The following is a 23791-nucleotide window of genomic DNA, read 5'->3' as shown; positions in this document are numbered from 1 at the left end:
TCCATATTACACAGAGAACACCAGATGATCAATCTCCATTGGAAAGGGTTTACTACAAGATTTGGATTGGGAATTCCAGATACTTTAAACCCACTTATGATATTTGAAGGGGCCATGGCTCGGGGGAACGCATCTCCAAGCAGTTCTGCAATGCCGTAAATGGTAATAGTTCTCCCGGGGAATTTGAGCATACAATTGGAAGCTGCTTGGGAGTAATAAGTCTTTAGTGGAACAAATACCGCGCGGTCCAACGGCTGCAACTTATGAGAGGTGTGCGGCGGAATTGTAAGAAATACGATGTCGTTGTTCTCGCATAATTTACAGCCTCCAATCAGCAATGGCTCTCATGGTTGTCATCCTCCTCCTAAATTCCTTCTCTGTTGAGGTTGGGGATCAATATGGCAAATTTCTCTCTATTCTGGGCTTGATGAATTAATTCATTTCCTTTTGTGTGGGTCCAATCTCTGATATTTCGTAGCCAAGATTTTCTCTTTCGTCCTATGACCCTTTTACCTTCAATCTCGTCTTCTAATAATATTACTTGGAGCTGCTCAAATTCCCTATGGCGCATTTTGTGTCCTAGATATGACGTCTTTCTAATTTTGATAGTATTGACCAGATGAGGGCGTGTGTTCATTGCTCTCAGTACTTCTTCATTCGTAGTTCTGCTGGTCCAGCTTATTCTTAGTATTCGGCGGTACATCTACATTTCAAATGAATTTAATTTGTTAACGTCATACTGTTTTAATGTCCAGGTCTCACAGCCATATAGTAATAGAGACCACACATAACACTTTAGTGTTCTCAATCTTATTGAGACTGATAGCTTGGGCTAACAAAGCCGTACAAAGTTTTATTTGTTTAAAACATAAAATTAAAAAAAATATATGTTTAAAACAAAAAAAAAACGTTTAAAATAAAAAAAAAAACATGTGTTTTGCATTAAATTTAAAAAAACATGTTTTTTTTCAACCCTGCTTTAAACATCTCTTCTGAACACATATTAAAAAGTAAAGGCGACAGACATTACACGTCCTTGTCGTACTCATGGTCTTATAGATATCTCTTTAGATCTCGTTTTATGGCTTTCTCATATCGCTATAAATTGGTAATAATTCTCATATCTTGATGATCTATTTCTGTGTTCCATAATATGTTTGTAAGCCTTCTATGTTGTATTTTGTCAAAGGCTTTCTTAAAGTCAACTAGACATATGAATAAGCCAGAGTTAACATCTCGACACCGTTCTATGAGTATTTGTATAGTAAATAATGACTCTCTAGTGCCAAAGCCTGTTCTAAATCCTGTTATTCTATCGTCTAGTTTTTTTAGACGCGTTTTTGTATCACTCGCAACAAGGCTCTTAAAATATCAGGCTGATCTATATTTTTCACATTTTATTGCGTTAACGGAACTTATACTAAATTAAAGAGATTTTTGTATTTCTCAAAACACCTGACTGTAGAAATTTTTAAAAGAAGGTAATACAAAACAAAACAGCTAAATAGATACAAAGACATTTATGCAACTATTGAAAGCTATATAGCTTTAACTAGTGGTTCACGAAGATTAAAGAAATGCCAGCTGATAAACTAACACAAAAACAATATTCTTTAATATTATAAAGGAAATATTATTAATAATACGAAACTCACTGCTCCAACTCAGTTATTTAACCTTCATAGATTTTACTATAAATATTAATTTTTTCTTTTCAGATCAACCTCCCAACCGAGCGGCAGCTCCATTTTCGATTCGCTCAAACGAGTCCATGGAGCGCTCTCCCCTTCCTCAAAACATCGCTCGACCCAAAAACAAGATGTGAAAAAATCCAAAACGAGTACCGAAATCAAAACTGTAGATAAGGATAGAGATAAGGATAAAATCAAAGATAGAGATAAAATCAAAAGCAAAGATAAGGAGAAAGATACCGAGAAAGAAAAAAGAACTTGGTTCAGGAGTCCCTCAAAAGTCAATCTTCGCAAAGAACCTGTAAGTATCTTTTTAAATATATTTTTTGTTTAAATAAAATGGTATATAAACCAATAGAATTGTTAGCGATTTCATAATAAATTCATTTTACAATTTACAATTTGACAGGTTACAATTTTACGAGTTACAATTTACATTAAGATTTATGGATTAATAGATTGAAGATAGTTTACTTGTTAAGTTTTTTGTCGAACCACGCAACAGTTTTATACACATACCACTTTTGGTATTGTTGTATTTTTATTAAATCTAATTTATTGTCTTTATTTATTATTAAAATGTTCTAACACTTAGTTTATTTAATATTTATTTCCACTTATTCTAGTTTATTACAGTCTTCTACACTTATTCTAATTCGCTAAAAACAATAATTTATATTACTTTATTATACAACTTATTCGATACAACAATTTATTTTCGACTAACTGTTCTCAGCAAAGTTCCCTCTTTAAATATAAAATGCCGTTATTCGATAATTCCGGCGATTCCCTTCGAAGAGACGAGAAGGTCACTCATACTGGTTTTGTTCGGCCTGCTTCTGGAAATTTCGAATCCGGGGTGACCCATCAGAATTCAGGTTGGCAAACAGGTCTTTCAACTTAGCGGCGAAATTACTAGAGTAGAATAGAATTAGAAATAATATATTTACAGTTTTATGCGTTATAATATTTATCGTAACATTATAAAGGAAAATATTAGGTCTAATTTGTAGTTGTAGTGATTCCTTTGGGGATAGTATTTGAGTGGTTTTCTCCAAAACAAACGGTCATTAAGTTTGTTGTTTTCGTAAGAAAATTAAATAACAAAACGGCTTATTCCTTTTTACGAATTCCTCTGTAACGAAAGAAGTGAAAGAGACGTATTAGATCTATTTATATTTCTTGACCGTGAGTAAATTTTTCAATCAGCTGCAAGAAACAGTCTCGTTGTAATAGTCAAATAACGAAGGCTAAAAAATTGCTCGCGCTGAAAAAATTTTGGAAAAAAAATTAAGTAACGAGTGAATTTAAAGTTTTTATTAAAACTCGGGAAGTCCACGTCGGAAAGCTATGTAACTTAGCAAATGGTTTACGGCGATTATTGCCTAAACCGTGCCAATTTTTGAGTGGTACAAACTTCAGAAGGAAGAATTCAAGTGTATGACTTAAAAAAGTGACCGAAATGTTTCTACAAGACCGCCTACTGTGTACTGGGGCTATTGATGAACATATGAACATAAATTTTGCATGACAAACTAAATAGGAAAAGCAAAGTGTGTGTTTAAGGATGCATCGTAAAAACATTTGTTCTGATTTCCTGGCACGAATCGATAAGGACTCAAGACTTGTCAAGCGTTAAACTTGTGACGAAAACGATTTTTCAATATAACCCTGTAACCAAACGGCGGTCCATGCAGTAGAAGAGTCCAAACTCGCCGATTGTTTTGATCCATATACGGGGCGTAGGTCACATGGAACTGATATCTTACCGTCAGGGAGTAAATCAGTATTACTATTTAGAGGTTTTACGAAGACTCCGAGAAAAAAGGCGCAAAAAGAATCCCGAAATACGGAAATGGAACTACTGAATCATCCATCACGACAAGCAAATTCTGTTAAGAGATATTTGACAAAAAAGCCATAGTCATAGAACACCCGCCCTATTTGCCAGATTTAGCGCCCTGCGACTTCTGTCTGTTTTAACAACACAGGCAGTTTTAAACCCGAAATTCGAAGACGACTATAGCAAGAGCCGCAATGACTGCTCACTAAACGGGGTATGGCGTGATCGTCACATGACTATGACAAACTAGAAGAGACTGGTCTTTTCCATATTTTACTAGGCATGCGAGACATGGACAGTCAAAGAATCAGAGAGATGACGCATAGACTCTTTTGAAATGTGGGCATGGAGATGACTGCTTCGAATTCCATGGACGGCGGAACGTGTCGGTTCTAGATGAAATTAAACCAAATCAACGTCGGTCTAGTACTATTTATTCTAGAATTATAAAGTTCTTTGGTCATATCCATCGAAGTGATCACAAAATGGAACGGTTAGTGGTTCAAGGGGGGCCTGAGAGCCAACGAGGCAGATCTCCCCTCGGGGGATGGGCTGACCTTACGAAAAAACTTTTCAAAAAACAGTATACTGAGGCAGTACATATAACAGATGACCGCGACCAGTAGAGAAATATCGGTAATAAAATTATCCGAGCTGCTGAAGCTACCATAATGAACCACAACTTATTTGCTAAGATGTTAAGGACTGTGATGATGCTCTAACATATTCTTCTTATGCCACTCCTGCCCTTTATTTCTTGGGAATGTTAACTAACAACTAACATGTCCAGATTTTTGTTATATGTTAGGCTTAATAACTCGCTTGGTGTTTGGTCTGGACCAAGAGTTTCGTCGATGTTATTGCATAAATAATCTCTGCTTTAGTAATCTGGATTCCTCCATCTCCGCTTAGAATATTCATATAGGGTTTCCTTGTCTCCTTCTCGCTGGCCTTAAAATAATTTCTCTAGGTATTCTTTCCATAATATAGGTAGTAATACACCGCAAACTACTGGAGATCCTAATCAAACATGGGACCGTACAAATACATGGTCTCTAGACGCAGTAAACACTGCAAATTCTAGAGAAAACCATTAAATGACTGACGAGACATTGAACCTAGTAGAAGAACGGAGAAACAAAGCATCAAATCCAACAGAAACTGAAAAAAAGGTAGCTAACGTAAACAGACTAATAAAATCATCGAGCAGAAGAGATAAAATAATCACATCCAAGAAATATGCAAAAATGAGAAGAACGCTCAGACTGTCAAGAATCTAGAGAACTCTTTGACAAACCACAAAGAGAATTGTTTAATCAAAGAGTTCAAACTACAAATGCAGATCGTTAAAGATAAATTGGGAACACTCAGATCTCAAGAATCTAGAGTACTTTTTGAAAAATCACAAAGAGAATTGTTTAAGAAAGAATTGTAAAAGGCATAGAAACTATTGTGAAGTGTTATGAAGAAATGTGAGATATGGGGATTGAAATAATGTTTAAACTATGGAATGAAATATGGAACACAGGAAATCACACAGTTACTTTCATACCTATCTACAACGAAGGTCCACCAACTGACTAATAACCACTGTACGCCCTAATCTCCCACGTAAGTAAAGTTTTTCTTACTATAATTAACGAGAGATAGATGTCAATCAATGTGGATTTGTATCTGTAAAAGGCACACGGGAACAGTTTCTCAACCAGAGGTAAATTATAGAAAAATCTAGAGAATTCATTATTATTTGTGCTTTTCAACTAAACGAAAGCCTTCGACAATGCAAAGGGGCATGAAATGTGGCACATACTAAAAAAAATGGGGACTCTAGAACATCTAATATACCAAGTAAACCAACTGTATCTCAACAACACAGCGAACGTAAGAATCAACACCATATATTCTGATAACTTTAAACTAAAAACTGGCATTCGTTGATGTATTATCTCCCCAACGCTATTCAGTATATGTAGCGAACCCATCATAAGAAGGAATAACAGTGGGAGGTCGAAAAATCATCAATCTCCGGTATGCTGACGATAATTTAATGCTAGCATCATAAATAACTGAAATTGTACCTTTATGGACAGACTAGATGCTGTTAGTCATGAACATGGACTTAAAATTAATGCACAGAATACCAAGGTGATGATCATGGATAAAACTAGAAATATCCAGCGGAAAATAAGAGGAGGATCCGAAACACAAATACGTTGATTACATTGGTTATGCCAGCAACGGTCAACTTTACTAAAATCTGGAATGGTACCGTTATTCAAACAAACTATACCTGATACGAGCGCTGATCTTTCCTGTCGCTAACTACGCTGCAGAAACTTGGACCATCAAGAAGTCTCACTTACAACTTATAATGGCCACAAATGATGCGCATATTCTGGACAGCACATCGTACAAATATCTCAATATTAACAGAAATCGGCATCAACACTACTTACCATAATCGTCAACCAATATATATGGAAGATGTGGATAGATTGGTGGTTAAAGGAAGCGAAGATGGTAAAAGAACTGAGGAAGATCGCCACTTTGATGGTTAAACCAAAACAAGAACTCTACCGGTTACTCTCTCTCTCTTTCCTTCTCTCCTCCTATCACTTTCCTGTCTTTCTTTCTCCCCCCCCCTCTCTCTCTCTGCCTGTGTGAGGCAGCACACCACGTAAAAGAGAGCCGAATAGATAACCACCATATGTCGAATACCATACAGTCACCACATCCTTACGAAGGATAAAGGATAGAGGAGGAGAAGATTCCTTTCATCTGTGTAATTTTTGCTCTGCTTACATAATGGTCTGCCTCTGTCTCTGTCTGACTCCATTCACTTCTTTGACTTTTTTTATGCAAATGTAACTTAAAAATTTAAAACTAAAAAATGCTAAATAAATATTTTAACTCAAATCTCTTATATTTACAAAGTATTATTTTCTCAGTGTGTATCAGAAATGATTGGCGATATATTTTTCTTGATGAACATTATATAAATTTATTCACTGACCCCAACATTATAATTAGATATCTCATTTTTTTCTTGTCACTCATCGTTGATACTACTGTACATTTATCAATAACCATATTTACAAACAATCCAGCGATAGGTTTAATTAGTTTTAAATACATTCAATGAGAATATTTTTCTTGTTACTTTACAGATAAAATCGTCCACATCGTCGTTGAACGTCGGTGCCGGAGCTCAGAAAGTGACGTCTTCTAGTGTCGATTCGAAGAAGAAACGGCCGGTTACTGGTGTGTTTTCTGATGCGAATGTGACGTTTAGAAAGTGAGTTTTAATTTTTTTGGTTATTTTTTTGTATTTGGCAATTCTGGGTCGATTCTGGATAAGGGTATAGGTTACTGGCACATAATATAAATATAGATTGGAATAGAGATTAATTCGTAACAAATTAAAGTGAAATATCAATTAATAATTTATCTCAAATCTAGGTTATTTTTTAATAATGATATGACTCTTTTTATGCTTTATTTGGCTTTATTCCAGGTTTATTGTTTAAAAACGATTACAAAACTGTTCACCACAGATTATGACCCGAAAAGGTCTTTAATTAAGCGGTTTTTATCTTTATCTTTAAATAAAATAAATTGTGTGTGAGATATCATCTAATTTTTTTATTTGTTTATTATAAGTTTTACATAGATTTGCGACTTAAGAAAACCCGACAATAAACAGTCGAACGAGGTCAAATCGCACGATCTCAGTGGCCACTTCATGTCACATCAATGTGAGCTGACTATGCTTCCAAATCCCTTGCACACAATATCCAATGTGGCATGGTTTTGTGCCACGTAGTGCTGTCTTGTTGAAACCACATGTCGTTGGTGTCGTCAATTCAGGCCAAAAGAAGTTGGTATTAATCGACTTATGGCGCTTGTTGTTAACGATGATGGCCTCGCCAATGGTGTTCTCAAAGAAATATGGACCGATGAGATTACCAACCTAAAATCCACACCAAACAGTGACCTCCGGAATGCATTGGACTCTATTATCTCATCTGGATTGGTATCGTTCCAAATTCTACTCTTCATCCAAAATGTGCCTCATTGTTGCAGTTGATTTTTCTATGAAAATTAGGGTCAGTTTCCAACTGCTGCAAAGCTTATTCAGCGAAGATACGTCGTTGTCTATGTTCGTTTACCTTCAGCAGCTGGGTCAGTTGAGTTTTGTACGGATGCAGACCCAAGCACACTTTCACGGACAGTGACGATGTTTTCGGTAGATATTGCGCTTTGTCAACGTACGGGATTTTGATTGGTTTTTTACTGAACCAATGGACTTAAATATATCCACCGAATGGATCCGAATTGCGACTTTGTTAGGACCATTATGGCGACCGAAAATTGGGCGAAGCTCGCAGAACGTTGTCCAAACAGAACACCTATTTTGATAAAACAAATTTATCATTAGCAAGTATTGCTTGTACGATATATCCATCCATGACTATTCGGCAAAATATACTTGCAGCTGCAAATGCAGCTTTAACGATATATCCGCTACCACCTCTTAAACTTCGGAAGTCCCTATTGGACTATTATTTAAGATTTATTTAAAGTTTTTAAGAATTTGTTTACTTAATATGAATATTAATTTACAAAAATTAGGTTTTTTAAAAAATTTAGCTTCAAACCAGGGAATGGTATTTATACAAAATAAAATTAGACATCTACAAAAAAATTGCTCTCTTCGCTTTAGTTCATATATTTTGTGTGATATAATCTCCCTTTTGTTACAATGCTTTTCTTTTTGAATGGTTTATCTATCGACATATATTACAAAAATTTGGTACAAAATTACCATAACTCAAAAGAAAAATAAGCACTTTAAGTAAGTGCAAGTACAGTAATCTTGCTCGTATGTCAAAGCAATTTTCCCCATCGAAATTAACTGAAATGTCATTAATCCGTTCCAGTCCCCAAAAAAAACACATTAGTTGTTTTTGTTAAGTGTTTTGAAATAAGAAAAATGTATTTAAAAGAAGAAACATTTATTTATAAGTAACAAAAAATACAAACATATTCTGTAAAAACATAATAAAAAGAGAAGTGCTTACGGAAGCGCTTAATTTTCGTCAGTGGTGTTTGCTTTTTTCGTTACACTTTGCTCGTTTTCATCTGCAGATCGTTTAAAAAACTGTCCAAGGAGGATTGTTTCTTCCTCCCTTTCAGAAGATTGCGAAAATGTGTTATCCAAGTTTCGTTAAACAACACCGATGCACGACCAGTTGTAACTTTTTCAGGGTGATTTTTATCCACGAACTCTGCAACTTTGTCCCACATTCCCAGGATCTCCTTTATATCTCTTCTAACGTCTAGTTCGTCTGACTCCTCGGTTTTCAGCTCCTGAGGCTATTCCTCGACAAGTTCGTTCACATCTCTTTCATCCACCTCCAAACCCATGGATTTTCCATGAGAAACAGGCTCATTACCACTGACACTTCGGGTTCCAGTCCTTCGCAGGCCCTTTCATCTACAGCGTTAGGCCACAGCTTCTTCCATGCAGAGGTTAAGGTCCTTGTTGTAACACCTAGCCAGGCATGCTCAATAATTCTTAGGCATATTACTATGTTAAAGTGGTCCTTCCAGAACTCTCGAAGGGTAAGTTTTGTGTTCTCCGTCACCTCAATGCAGCGCCAAAAAATGTGCTTGGTATACAACTTCTTAAAATTAGAAATTACTTGCTGATCCATGGCTTGCACGATAGGAGTGGTGTTGGCTGATAGGTAAATCTTTATAATCTTGAACTCTTGGAGTAAATCATCTTCGAGATTTGGTGGGTGAGAAGGGGCATTATCGAGGACAAGAAGGATTTGCATGGGGAGGTTGTTTTGCTGTAGATATTTTTTAACAGAAGGGGCAAACACGAGGTTTATCTACTCCACAAACAATTTCCTGGTGACCCACGCCTTTGGATTTGCCCTTCACATAACTGGCAGTTTTTCTGGAAATTCACTTTTTGCCGCTACGCGTTCACTGACCACCCCTTTTTGTCAAAGTAGAGGCCAACCAGTATGAAAAAAATTTACCACACTACTTATGTTTTTCAACGTAGTTTTTGGTGAAACTTCAAAAATGAGGTTCGAACGAAAATCACTAGGGTTAGATGGAGGGAATATCCATCCGCTCGAAAAATGAAAATGCTTCTTCAAAAATTAAAAAATTTGTTATATCTAGGAAACTACTCAATTGATTTCGACTGTTTTTAATTTGTATGTACTCTTCATTTACTTTACGAATATACAATTTGCTTATATTTCCAACGTGTGTCTAGTCCTTTCTACAGATCTTCTTCCAACTGGTCTTTCCCAAAACATATTGTTTATAAGTTGGATGCCCCTACTACGAATCCTATGCCCTGCCCATCTTAGTCTTCTGGTCATTACGTACCTTACTAGATTTGTCTTTCCAGACACAGTATCTAATTCGTGGTTATATCTGCGCCTCCATTCATTATTGTAGATTTTGCTACTTCGTACGAGAAGTTTTGTCCTCATTAAATGTTGAATTACAAAGAAAGCTCCGTCATTATTCGCTTTTTAACTTCTTTCAGCTCATATTCCATAAATTACATTTAGCTGGAACTAAAACTTTATAACTAACTCTTAACAATAAATAGACTTTATAGATACGGTATTGAATGAACTCCGGCGAAATGATCTCTTTTGATCGGTTTGGAGAGGTTGAGCAACTCTAGACCAAAATACTTCATTTCTCGCACCACACTAAATGTGGCTAAATATTATTTATTTTTGGCACATCAGTTTTTATGAAACATTTTTTGGTCATAAATTACAATAACAAAATAAACTGTTTATTTGACATTTCGGCTTCGAGATCCAGAGTCGTTTTCAAAATATATACAATTTTCGCTTTTCTCTTAGAATATCAGTGATTTTTATTTAGTTTATAATCTTCGCAAAATATTATACTTTTTATTATTTACTTGTATGTACTGACCTAATTGAACTGTTGTTGCTATGCTTCTATTATTTTTAAACAAAATTCAATTAATTGTAGTAAATATCGGATATTTTTGTAATTTCAGTGGAGTCGATTTTATCTTAAAGGCACCTTCAAAGATCGTCTAGTTCCGAGAATAAACTGTTGTTCCGGAACGATAAGTTTCAGTGACTGCTTTTGTTGTATAATCATTCGACGCACAACACTTTTTTTTATAATCGATCTCTGTAAGTTGACAAATTAAATATATATATATATATATATATATATATATATATATATATATATATATATATATATATATAAATAAATTTTTTTTTGTTTAGTATAGTTTAAGTAGCACTATTCCCAAAAAAAGACATGACAAACATGTGTTTGGCGATCTTTGCGGCATGCAAAAGATCGCCAGTGTTATTTATGCCTGTCCAGTTCTTTATGTTACGTAGCCACGACATTTGTTTGCGACCTACTCTTATCTTACTTCAATCTTTCCCTGGATGATTAGTTGAGGTATTGCGTATTTTTCTCCTCTCAGAATATGACCGAGGTATCCAATTTTTCGTACCTTGATCAAATTGAGTAGTTCTCTCTCAGTATTTGCCTTTCTTAAGACTTCCTCCTTTCTCACCCTATCTGTCCATGGTATGCAGAACATTTTTCGCAATGTCCACATTTCGAAGGCCTCCAACTTATTAATGGAAGGTACTCTTAACGTCCTTGTTTCGGTATGCCGTATAACAATATGGATCATACATAACATTTAACCATCCTGTAGCGGAGATTGAAGGAAAGATTGCGGTTACATAGTAGCGGTTTAAATTTGATAAAAGCTTATTATGCTTGTCCTTTTTACATTTACATTTACAGTCCTTTTATAGATAACAATAAAAAAAACCAACTTCCTGATAAAAAACGTTCAATTTCTTTCCTCTGATATAAAAACCAATTTTTCTTCAAAAATTTGTCTAAATATATTACAATGAAACCCGCGATACTTTGTCTCCTTCAGACAAAAAAAAATCAGGATGAAAAACTTCCAGTCCAATTATTAAAGTAAATGACCTACAGTTTATCTTCCCTTCTGTATTTTAAGACTTTTTTTCAGCACACGTACACAACACTTTCACTCAACTCTTTTTTAATTTCTTCCAAGATGCCTTCCTTTATATATAGTGTTCTCTAATCAAACTTTGACATTTTTAATAGTCACTGTCAAAACTACCTGTCTACATATACAATAAACATTTTGTTTTTTTTTTTTAATTAATGAGAATGATAAGAAGTCGAAACATTTTTTTAGATTATATTCCAAAGCGATGATTTATTCTGCATCTGTTTTCGTTGGTCTGGGAACATTACATATGTTCCTCGTATTACTATGTCAATTTTCGTAAATAGTCATTAAAAATAGTACTCTAGGCCATGAGCATAATTTATGCCATCGGAATTATACTGCATTTGGAATGCCGTGTTGAGGCTGCGTTACCTAGTAATTATTCTACAAAAATGCTGATAATAATTTGTAAATTATAATATCATGACAAAAGGTCATAGTTTATGAAATATTTATGAGAAGATGTTTACATACAAAACGTGAACACAACTGTATTTTTTATGTAAATAAATTTAAAGTGAGTTTCAAGTTCTCAATTTGTTCGACTACATTTGTATTTTATTATTTTTTATCAATGATAGATATTGGAAAATCTATAGGTTAATATCTACAAAAATCTGCTTAATAAAGTGCCGTCTTCGTTACGAATTCTGTAATCTGTAATCACGTATGACTCTTTCTTATATTAATTCTGGGCTAATCCGGGAGACTTGTTATTTTTTAGTCTAGTAATAGTCCAGTCGTCAAAGATTTCCCCAGGGTTTCCCCCTAAAACCCTCGCAGAGTGAGAGGAAAGGGAAACATCGATTTACCAAGAATCTGTACGCCGTGGAAGACAATATTTTAAACAAAAAAATTAGCTGGGATAATTTGAACTAATTTTGAACTTTGAAAAATTATTTTTCAGTTTCAAAAATTTATTATATGATTTCTAGTAAATATTCCAATTAATGTTGCTCAGGCCATGTATCCACCGAGGGCGAAAACACCTAAATTACATCAAGGATCCAATTCCATTTCATAATAGTTCCGTCGTGGGGCCCCAAAAGCGAGGGTTACCGAGCGCTGCTAACCTTCGCGCAATTTATCTTTCCTTTCTCTCTTTGAACGTCCAGTATACAGGACGAAATCTTGTTTGAGTGGTCTCTTGACGAGGTAAACCAAAAAATTCCTTTTTTTTATAGTTCAAATAAATATTTATTTTAGACCCTTACCGGGAACACTAATTTACCAGAACTATGTTTATTGGCCCGATGATCTAAATAGCTATGGATTTATGGTACGTGTTCTGAAACCAGAATGTATAGTTGGCCGCCATCACATGACACCCTTAACAGTTCGCAGGATTACCGTTATTTGGTATAAGTGTCTTTTGTGCAATATCCCGTTTGCTTGGTCACCCACATCCTATAGATTTTTATGGTGGATATTATGTTTCTGCTGCCGATAGATTTAAAGTTTTGAAATCCCAGCCTGAGTACCTAGTTGGTAAAAATTATATCCTTTCTACAAGCCACACAAGCATTTGGATAATTCAGGTTGTACCAATTTTCTATGTTTTTTATTGAACAGTGAAGATTATCTATAAACTAAATAACAGTGATGTGATTTATTATTGGTCTTTTAGTTACATAAATATATTCATAATATATAAATATCTTCTATATAATAGAATTTTTTTATGTGAACGAATTTCGAAATTTGGGATAAAGTATGATTTCAATTTCATATATGTATTTCTCATTCATAATCTAATGCCAAGATATAAAATATTTGTTGTCTTACCAACTGATTTTAAGTTAAGTTTCATATAAGCACTTCTCATCTGTAATTTAATACCTAAAAAGATACTGTTTATTTCTTTTCCGTGATGATGTAATTCCTAGAATCTTTTAATAACTTTTTGTTCGTTACAAAATAATAAAAGTTAGCTTTGTTCTAAATTTTTCATTTTATTTCTTTGTCTGAGCTCGTTTCCTTACCAAGGTACGCTATTAAAGGATGGTGCCCAATTTATTTTAATTTTAAAGATAATACAAACAGCTTGTATAGAAATTTTGAAAGAACCACGCCCAATCTCTTCCCGACACGAGCATAAGGGTCTAGAATGTTAAGTTTATGTACGTAAATAGTTTGCTTACGTTACAAAATGGCGCTACAACGAGGGGCCTAATAATTTCTGTTTAGTTATTTGGTAGATAATGTGTTCTGTATGTTTTGTTGTTAATTGATTGATTTTTGTATATGAAAATTTATAGTTGTTTGTGTATGTATACATGTGGTTAGATCTAAAAAACTCTTCTGCAAGTATTTTTTTATCTTTTGATGTGTAGTATGTTTTTAGATTGGATTGAAAGCTTTTCGAGTCATACAGAGTAGTATGTTTGAACAAAAAAAAATCATAAAATAAATTTTTTTGATAAATAATTTTGATTACAGTAAATAACTGCAATTTTAAATTTTCTTTTGTTTTGCTTTTGAAAAATATTTTAAAATGGAGGTTTCTGTAGTACAATACTTTATTCTGTGGTACTTTTTGTGTAGAATGAACTCAACGATAAAAATTCCATATCTTTTGAGCAGAGATTCCTATCGACAAAAATTTAAATTGTTTTTAAAGAAGAAGAGTGCAGCTTTTGTATACGATTTTTGTATTTTGCCGCAAATGAAGTCGTTTGCTATAAAGCTGTTACTGTTACAATAAAATTTTTCACTTATTCAAGCCTTGTTTCTGAGAGAACAGTTTATTCTACAAAAGTGCTAATCAATATTTTTGATCAAAGTTATCCTAGCTACATTTCTTGTTTAATACATTTCTTTCTACGGCATACAGATTCTTGGAAAATCGATGTTTTTCGTTTCCCCCATTCCTCCTACGAGAGGGTTTTTAGGGAAAGTCCGGGGGTAGGAGTGGCAAACTTTTTTCCATCTTTTTGGGGTCCCAAAGTTGACATTTTCAAGAAAATTCAACTTGTTCGTATACTTTGTAGAGGTCAAATCTTTAAAGACTGGACTATTGCGATAAATGCAGAATTTTCTTTGGCATTATGTTTGCGGTTACTTTAGTCTGTTTGATACCTGTCAACACCTATGTTGTTTACCAATGTCCATAATCCATTACATGGCATATGATATGCCACAACCTTTTAAATCAATATACGTTTTCTATCATTCAAAACCATATCATTTTACCTGATATCTTGCGATAAAACTCAATAGAAAACCTTTCTATCTCCGATCTTAAAATAATTTCCTGTATATAGTTTCCTACCTGTGTTTGGTATGTAGGAACAAAAGCGTAATTGCCTTCTGAATATGAATTCATGAAACCTGTAACAAATTAATATTTTCGAGACAGGGAAGGACTCAGCCCAGTGGTATCAGCTAATAAATTTGGTAAGGTGAAAAAACAACGATTGTTGTTTAACAACTTAATTTTAACGATTAACTCACACTTTTAGAGGACAATTTAAAAATCCTTTATAATTTAATATTAAACACTGTGAAGCTACATCGTTAAGTAAAACATGAACCTATTGTTTGTAGTAAGTTTTTTCGATTAAGGAAAAATTGACAGTGGGTTGAATTAGCGGCATTAAATTTATGTTCTATGATTGCAACAAGTGAAAGTTGACAACGACTGATAATGACAGTTAGTTTTGTGTTTATTGATAATGGGACTCTACCTACATTTTTAATCAGATGAATTTCTATAACAGAAACAAATAAAAAATCGTAACTTTCAGGTTTATACATTGATATCTACTATGTTCCGCAAATATGTTTTTTATGCAAATAAAACAACTATGATGTTTTATTTGCATTAAAGTTTTTATCTAAAAACGATGTGTGAGTAAATCTCACTGAAGTGGCTGATAATAGATTTTTCAGTCATAGTTTTACTTGATTAGGAGATAAAAGCCATCTCAAGAAACAATCTCTTAAAATAAATATTTTCTATTGCTAATACCTTGGCTTCTGTATAATTTATTATGTAATTGTTTTGGTTAACGTAGATAGCTAAACTAAATCTGGATATTTCCTCGAATCACTCCTGTGGGAGGTAATACGGTCCCTTAATCCTCTTGATGAGTGGCCAATGTATTGCAGATTACAATTTGTGCAAGGTATACTGTAGACTTGTATTTGATATATTCTCTTTTAACGTTTTGTCTTAAGTTTAGAAAAAACTAAATTAATTGTTGGAACTGTTTTATTTGTAAACTTTAAGTCACCAACAGATTTAAATATTCATGTCAGTTTTGGTGTGATATCCTGTATATTTAGTAATGTTTAATATTTATTAGAAATAGGTGTGATAACCTTTCCCTGAAGACGTAGGGCATACAGAAATAACGTTAACAAAAACAGTGTATTGGGCGTCTCAATTCATCGAAAGCCGTCGCAAAACTCTTGCTGAAATTTGTAAATCTTTTACGCATTTCGTACAGTTCAAAAAGACAGAAAACGACAGTCGTTTTCGTTTAAGGCTACCAAAGTAGGTGGTGCTTTTTGTAGCTTACACTGGAGAAGTGGAAATAGCAGGACACATTCGCTGGCTTTCCGTATATAAGTTTGTAGTGCTTTGTTCGCCGTTTATTTTTATATATTAGGCGACTCAATTTATCAAAGCCGTTGCAAAGCTCTTGCTGGAATTTGTAAATTTATTATAAGGATGGTAATTAATGAGTATCACGGGCAAAAAACGTGTCCAGGGCAGCCAAGATTCGAATATATGAAACAATAGTGAGACCAGCAATATTTTATGCATGTGAAACTTGGATAATGAATCAAAAAGAAGAAAAAGTGTGAGAGATTTGGGAGAGAAAAATCCTGAGAAAAGTTTTTGGTGGCATAAAGCAGGCTAATTGGGAATAGCGCAGACGAACGAACCAGGAGCTAATGGAGACCTATAAGAGACCTAAAATAACACAGCAAATCAGAGCACAGAGAATTAGATGGTTGGGACATGTTTTACGAATGCCAAAAGACAGAAACGTCCTAAGAGTCCTAAACAGTAGAACATGGGAAGAAAACAAAAGGGAGATCATGAAGGAAAAGGTTTGGGGCCGTTCGGACTGACATGGGGAAAAATGGGAACAAGAGACTTTAAAGTACGAGTGCAGGACCGCAAAAAGTGGAGAAAAGTAGTCAAGACTATCGAAACCCCTAGCATTGTTTTTGGAAGACCTTGCATATTTTTATATTTTTAAAAGCTCCTTAACAGTCTGATGTAAATGAACTATATCATGTTGGGTTTATTATGAATAATACAGGGTGACATTTTGAAATTATACAGTGTGGAAACCACTTATGGAATAAAATTGTTTGTGTCCTTATTTTAGAAAATTATGAAACACACTACGACACGTCAACTTTTAAATTCAAACGTGCGCTTTCTAAATATAAATTTAAATGTACAGGGTGATTCAAACAAGTCTATCACCTTTATTTTTAATGAAACACTTGTATATTTTTGTTAACGTTAATTTAATTTAGTTAATCTTTATTTATTTGTTTTAATAACACCTTTATAAAGCTTTACTCTTCACCTTTAAAACGTATTTTGATTTTTTGTCGATCTTTGATCAAAATATATCGAAGTTTCACCGTCGAGTTGATACAAATTTTGTTTAATTTATTTCGCACGCGTAACTGACAATCAAAATCGCCGGTTGCTTCAAGTGTTTTTCTGGGAGAACGGTTAATTCTATACAAATAGTGTTGTCATTGAAAAAAATGTAAACATTTCTGTTCAATATTATCTCAGTTATATTTTTTATTTGAAATATTTTTTCATACGACGTACAGATTCTTGGTAAATTGATTTTTTGCACCCCCCACCCCTATGAGAGGGGATTTTAGGGTGAAGCGGGGTGGTAGAAGTGGAAAACTTTTTTTCATATTTTTTGAGGTTTCAAAATTGACATTCTTAGCAAAATTCAGCTTGTTCGTATGATTTTTAGGGGCTCAGTGGCATTTTCGTCTCTGGCGACTGCAGTAATTAGCGAATTTTTTCGATTTGTGTTGTCTCGAGATTCAAAGTTCGGAGGTTTACGCAGCTAATTCCCTTTCAGGATTTTCGTTCAGACCTTGGATAACTAATTAATATGTATTTCACAGTATATGAGTATATAAGAGGCTATTTTTTTGTATGGTCTTGGAAAAAATCTTGAATTCTCTAGGTTTTCGGGGCTGTTTTATTCTCTAGGGAATTATTCATTTTTTTACCCTATAACTATCTTTGGACATAAGAGAAATTGATATACATATGTAAAAATTATTTTTAATGAAAAAGAAAATTATAGACTATATCTTAATTTTTTTTTTCAATTTCCCGCACTCATGGTTCATGTAGTGGGCAGAGAGGTATACAATTCCAGTTCTGATTGCCTAAGAGGTAGGTCTATACAAATTTGCTAATCATCAATTGATTTAATATAGGAAAAAACATTTTTTGCTTTTTGACATTTTCGCCCTACTGTGCGGCCTAGATATCAGTCCTCTTTGAATATCTAGAACAATGGCAAGTGTGACCTTGCAGCAACGTCGTGAACAACACCAAAGTTATTCAACTCCAGATTTCTTTTATTTATATTATGTTAAGAAGAAGTTATGTCATTACTAGATTTAAAATGTCAACTTTTCAAAATATTCTAAATATTTTATTAATATTGTTCTGAAGCTATTTTCTTGTTGCGTTTTAAAGTAATTACTATTTAAATGGGAATAAGCCACAATTAAAGGTTAAAGTAAGTTTATTGACCTTTCAATTTCCACTTCGGAAATCGTTCTCATTTGAGAAAATTCAAAATTTTCGGAGATTGGAAATTCTTTACAAGAAACTGGCACGTTGCCAAAATTCAATCAAATGTTTACGAAGATTTAGAGACAATAACCTAATACCAAAAGGCTTGAAATTACATCCAGCATATTCAAGCAGAAGTTTGGAAAACATTCTACATAAAGCCAGTTTGTCCATAATCCGCGAAAGGTTACAATTTCCTATATCTAATTTTTTGTTGAACAAGACATTGTAAGTATTAAATATTTGCTTTTCAATGTGATATCAAATTCTGATTCTGATCAAATTATTTTTAGTTTACATATAGTATATGAAAATTCATAGAAACAATTCAGTCAAGAAACAAAGAAATATACATTTAAATAAATTTAATATTCTTTTAGAACAAAACAGTATACACACTTTAGATAAGGAGAACGATTTCCGAAGTGGAAATTGAAACGTTAATAAACTTACTTTAACCTTTAATTGTGGCTTATTCCCATTTAAATAGTAATTAATATTTTATTAATGTTCACAAATTACTTTAAAAAAAGCGCCGTAAGTTAAATTGGAGGCACAGAATGTGACGAAGCAAGTAGAACTTTATTTGGTGTGTGGAAAATGAGCCCTTTCTTTTACCTACAGTTGTATGCCTCCTGCATCTAAATGGATAAGACATTGTACGAACAATAGTCTTAGATTTTTTATTTGTGATTATTTTTATTCTCTTATGTCGACCCTTTTCTTATTGTACACAGATATAGGGAAGAGTCCGACCCTTGTATAAATTAATATCTGTCTTTGAAGTATTTGTTCTTATTAGTATTAATTAAATCGTATGATTCATAAATAAAGACAACTAGGGTAACCTTGGGGGACTCTGTGACTGACTGTCTTGATTATTCAGACCATGCTGCGATAGAATTTCAACGTGTTGCATTATTACCTGATCGCTGCATTCTCTTATTCAGACGTTTTATATTTATTTACAAATAACATTGTGACATGTATTGATTTATGCACTACAAATATGGCAATACTTGATCTTTGTCTTTTTTCTTTATATTTCTATATATATATATATATATATATATATATATATATATATATATATATATATATATATATATATATATATATATATATATATACTGCCCAGCTAACCAAAAGTGCCGTAAGTAACAATAGTAGGATTTTGAGAAAACTCGACATAAAGTTTATAAGGATGCTGTAATTTTGAATATGAAGATATTTTAGTTATTAATTGTTTATTCTTCAAGTATATTTATGTTAAACACAAATAAATGAAAATTTTTATTCTATTATTCTAATTTTTAATGCAAAAAAAGTTGAAAATATAAAACGGTGGTGGTAAAAAGATGTAAAATGGACGAATATTCGTATACAGGGTGAATTAATAAATGAAAATTACTATTTTCTCATATTTTTAAATGTACAACCCTACATTTTATTTTTTCAAAATATTTCATTTACGATACTCTTTCATTTTTAGGAAGCATACCCTATACCTATACTTCATTACTTTCTGAGATATTTTTAGTTCTTTTTTTTTAATTTTGGGAATACCTTCAATTTTTATAAGTAGAAATAATTTTTTATAATAATATAACAAAATTATTTTTATTCAATAAATAACTAATACAAAATATAAGCCATAGCAATACGCAATGAATGTAACAATTATTGTGTGATATTAAGGAAATGTTCAAAGTGTCCACGTCCAACGTCTGTGCAATTTTTTAACCGATATTCAAATGACCGAGCCACATTTCTTAACGTGAAAAAGAAGGGCACTTCTATGCGCGTCGGAAGGGTTGGAGGGGTAAGTACTTGCTCTGCATCAGCTTCCGCCCTTCCTTTGAACCGTGGTCATTTACTGTCAAACGACGGGAGTGCCCGCGCCGGTCAAAAACGGCAGTTGTGCCCTATCCCACTTCGTATACCACATATGTTGAGGGGAAGAACGGTATTCCACGTTGCGATGGTTCCCGTCTTTAGATTTTGGCTGATTCTATTATGTATTTCCTATTTCTCTTCGCTAACTGTGGGCTGATGAAGAGCGCCTCCCCACTCTCCGTGAGATCCCGGCTTTTCACACTACTGGCCTAGAAACGCAAAAGTGCCCAATACTCCGCAAAGGGTGATTGTACTATATACTATAGAGAGTTGTAGACCCTTTTCTGTCTCAAATAGAAGGATTTAATCCTCAGTTACTCAGATGATTTTAGAGAAATAATCCATAAATATTTAGCAGATATAATCTTGAATTTCATAAGTTTGCTACTGAAACTGTAGTACAATTTTTATTTACACTCTTATACAAAAAATAAATTAGAAGAAATTATCATCTATTATTATATATTATTAGATTAGAAGAATAGGTACAATACTTGTAAATTTGAAACTTTCAACAAAGAAACAATTTATGTAACTTTTAATAACAACACAATACTGTCTATGTAGTATTTAAACTTTGAAATATATATCTATTTTTGTTACTCTTATCTGTTAAACGGGTCATAAATGCGAAAAACAATATCTTTGTAATTTTATTTCTAGAGTTGTCCTCTTGGCTGTCGTTTCAATCAACATCAATATCGAGTTTTTGTCAGTACCAACCGCAGGATTACATTCTGGTCAAGTAACAAACGTAAAAAAGAAACGTTCAAGACCAGTTGAGTGGCGGTGCATAAAAGGCAAAAACTCACCGCTCTTGCTGTAACCGTGATAATTTTAAAAAGTGAGACTCTTTATTCTCTCTTTTGTGAGTTAACCTCTTAAAGGAGATTGCACCTAGTGGTTACGATGGAGGAGAAAAGAAAAAGCAGGCCAGACGTATTCACGCACACCGAAGAATTTTGTTGTTTGTAGTACGGGGAAAAAGCTGAAATCAGAAATTGATATTTGGTATATAAAATTTCGTACAACATTTTGGAAACAACTGTAACATAATTAATCAATGAAATTATAAAATTTATTTTACTAACTTTGCGATCTTATTCTTTTTCTAATGGCGCTACAACCCTTTGTGGGCCTGCTTAACAACGTTCTTCCATTTTGCCCTGTCGGATATTTTCCTTCTTTTACCACCGTTTTTCTATCCACCTTTTACAGGCCTTCCTATTGTCCTATTTCCATGGGGTTTCCATCTATGGTTTACTTTTACAGCTTGATTAATTTTTAGCGCTCTGCATTAATTTATCCAGCTCATAGGTAATTTTTATTCTCCACGAACGATCGCTACAATGGGTTCGTCGAAATATCTTTCTTAATATTTTGCGCTCAAATCTTCTCAATTGATTTTCATCAGTGGTTAAAAACGTCCACTTTTCACGTCTATATGTGACCACTGGTCTAATTACTGTTTTGTAGATTATAAGCTTAGACTCACGATTCCGTAACTTACTTTTCATTAAGTATTTGTATGCATAAAAGCACTTATTACCGCTAAGAATCTGTGCATGTATTTCTTCACTGATGTTGTTGTCATTTATTATTGAGCCTAGGTAGGGAAAGGTGGAGGCATATTCGTAGGTATGGTTGCCTACCTGCAGATTCTCATGTTGATTCGATTTTGGGCACTCCTTTTATTTATATTTAGACCAAATGCAGCGGCTCCCCGTTTCAAATATATAGGCGTATTATGGCAACATCATCACCATATGCGCATATTTGAGTGGATCTTGTATTAATACAGCCGTTTATATCTAGTTTTCTGATAATAGCTTCCAGTTGGATTAAAAAGTGATACTGATAAGACATCACTTTGCCCAACTAAAACTCAATATCAAATGCCTTTGTCATACCTCTATCTATTCTAATCATAGTTTTGGAAACCTCCGAAGTCATTTGTATAAGTTTAACTAACTGAGGGGGCCTTGTAATTGGCTCCCTATATTCGAGAGTTGGAAATCTTTTGATTCCAAGTCTTACTTCAAAGGACTTGTGAATGGATGTATCTCCATAGGTTTGGTTCTTCAGTGACCGTTGAAGGAAAAGGATTGTTAAGGTGAGCAAATATTGCTCCAGAGAAATAAAATCACCTTTAGTTTATCGACTTATTATTAACTATTTTTAGAGTAAACAGGTTCAAAACTACCGTAGCTGACAGTACAATATCAAATAATTCTTTCTTTATCACACGTAAAAAAAAACCGTATTTATGAGAAAAAATGCCCGATTTCGGCGTAGAGAAATATTTTATATATGAATTGAGAGTGTTGCCTCAAGGGCGTGTGAGTGAGAACTAACTAAAATAATACTTGGTGCGTAAAAGCATAGAATAATCGAACACACACATGTGTTCGGTTGTTCTCTGGTAGAAGTGTAGATTACCCCTCTTGTATTTAGGTGTGAAAACTATTTAAGAGGCTGTGGTGGTGCCAACAAGTCGGCTGTGACTATTTTACTTATTCTACACTAAGAAAAGTGTAAAGAACTATATTTTTAATTTATATTTTAAAATGATATGTTCATTTCTGGAACATAGACTGCCCGCGTTGAAGTATTTACTTCAAAACGAAAGAAAGAGTGATTTGAGAAAGTAAGCAAACTTAACTTAAATGTAATTTAAGAAATAACTATTCCTAAACTAGAGTAATACATATAAATGTGACAAAATTTAAAATTTTAATTTTCTACTTTGTCCACAGGAAGAGGACAGAGTTTTGTAATGGGTCTGTTAAAATATCCATCTCTAGTCTTTATTTTAACACTACGGACCTTATCGTCCTTACCAGTAAACAATTCAACAATTCTTGCCAATGGCCAGTGTAGGGGTGGAACTTTATCTTCCTTTAATAGAACTAAGTCGTTAACTTCAAGATTCTTCTGTGGTGTTAACCACTTGGGGCGATTCTGAAGTTGATTAAGGTAATCAATTTTCCAGCGTTTGGCAAATGATTGCTGAATCTTCATGTAGTTTTGCCAAATTGTTAATTTATTGTCAGGTATTTCCGTCACTATCTCTTCAGGAAATGACGTAATTGGTTTTCCTATTAGGAAATGTCCTGGAGACAATGTGTTAAAGTCATTTGGATCATTTGACATAGCACAAAGAGGGCGTGAGTTTAGTACTGCTTCTATTTGTGCGAGAACTGTGCTAAAGGCTTCAAAAGTTAAAGTGGTATTGCCTAAAAGCCTTAAAATGTGATATTTGGCACTTTTTATGGCTGCCTCCCAAATTCCACCATGATGCGGAGAATGGGCTACAATAAATTTCCATTGGATTTCAGAAGAGGAGAGAAAATTGAATATGGACTCAGAGGTTTCCTTTTGTTTAAGAAATAGTGCAACTTCCCTCAACTGATTTCTAGCTCCTAGAAAATTAGTGGCGTTATCTGAGTAGA

The 23791-nt window shown here is 33.7% G+C and overlaps 1 protein-coding gene across 5 annotated transcripts in view; it reads left to right on the top strand.

Moving 5' to 3' along the window:
- Positions 1–23791, top strand: part of spdi (sperm antigen with calponin homology and coiled-coil domains split discs) — a 308154-nt gene that overhangs the window by 150308 nt on the left and 134055 nt on the right. For all 5 annotated transcript variants that reach the window (XM_072538257.1, XM_072538256.1, XM_072538255.1 and 2 more), the window contains exons 3-4: positions 1719–1992; positions 6702–6829. In XM_072538257.1, coding sequence (XP_072394358.1) covers positions 1719–1992; positions 6702–6829 — 402 coding nt within the window. The remainder of the gene's footprint in view (positions 1–1718; positions 1993–6701; positions 6830–23791) is intronic.

The sequence above is a fragment of the Diabrotica undecimpunctata genome, chromosome 7, assembly GCF_040954645.1.
Source record: "Diabrotica undecimpunctata isolate CICGRU chromosome 7, icDiaUnde3, whole genome shotgun sequence".
NCBI classification, from domain to species: domain Eukaryota; kingdom Metazoa; phylum Arthropoda; class Insecta; order Coleoptera; family Chrysomelidae; genus Diabrotica; species Diabrotica undecimpunctata.
The sequence above is the reverse complement of the archived record's forward strand: the minus strand, read 5'-3'. Positions and strand labels throughout refer to the sequence as shown.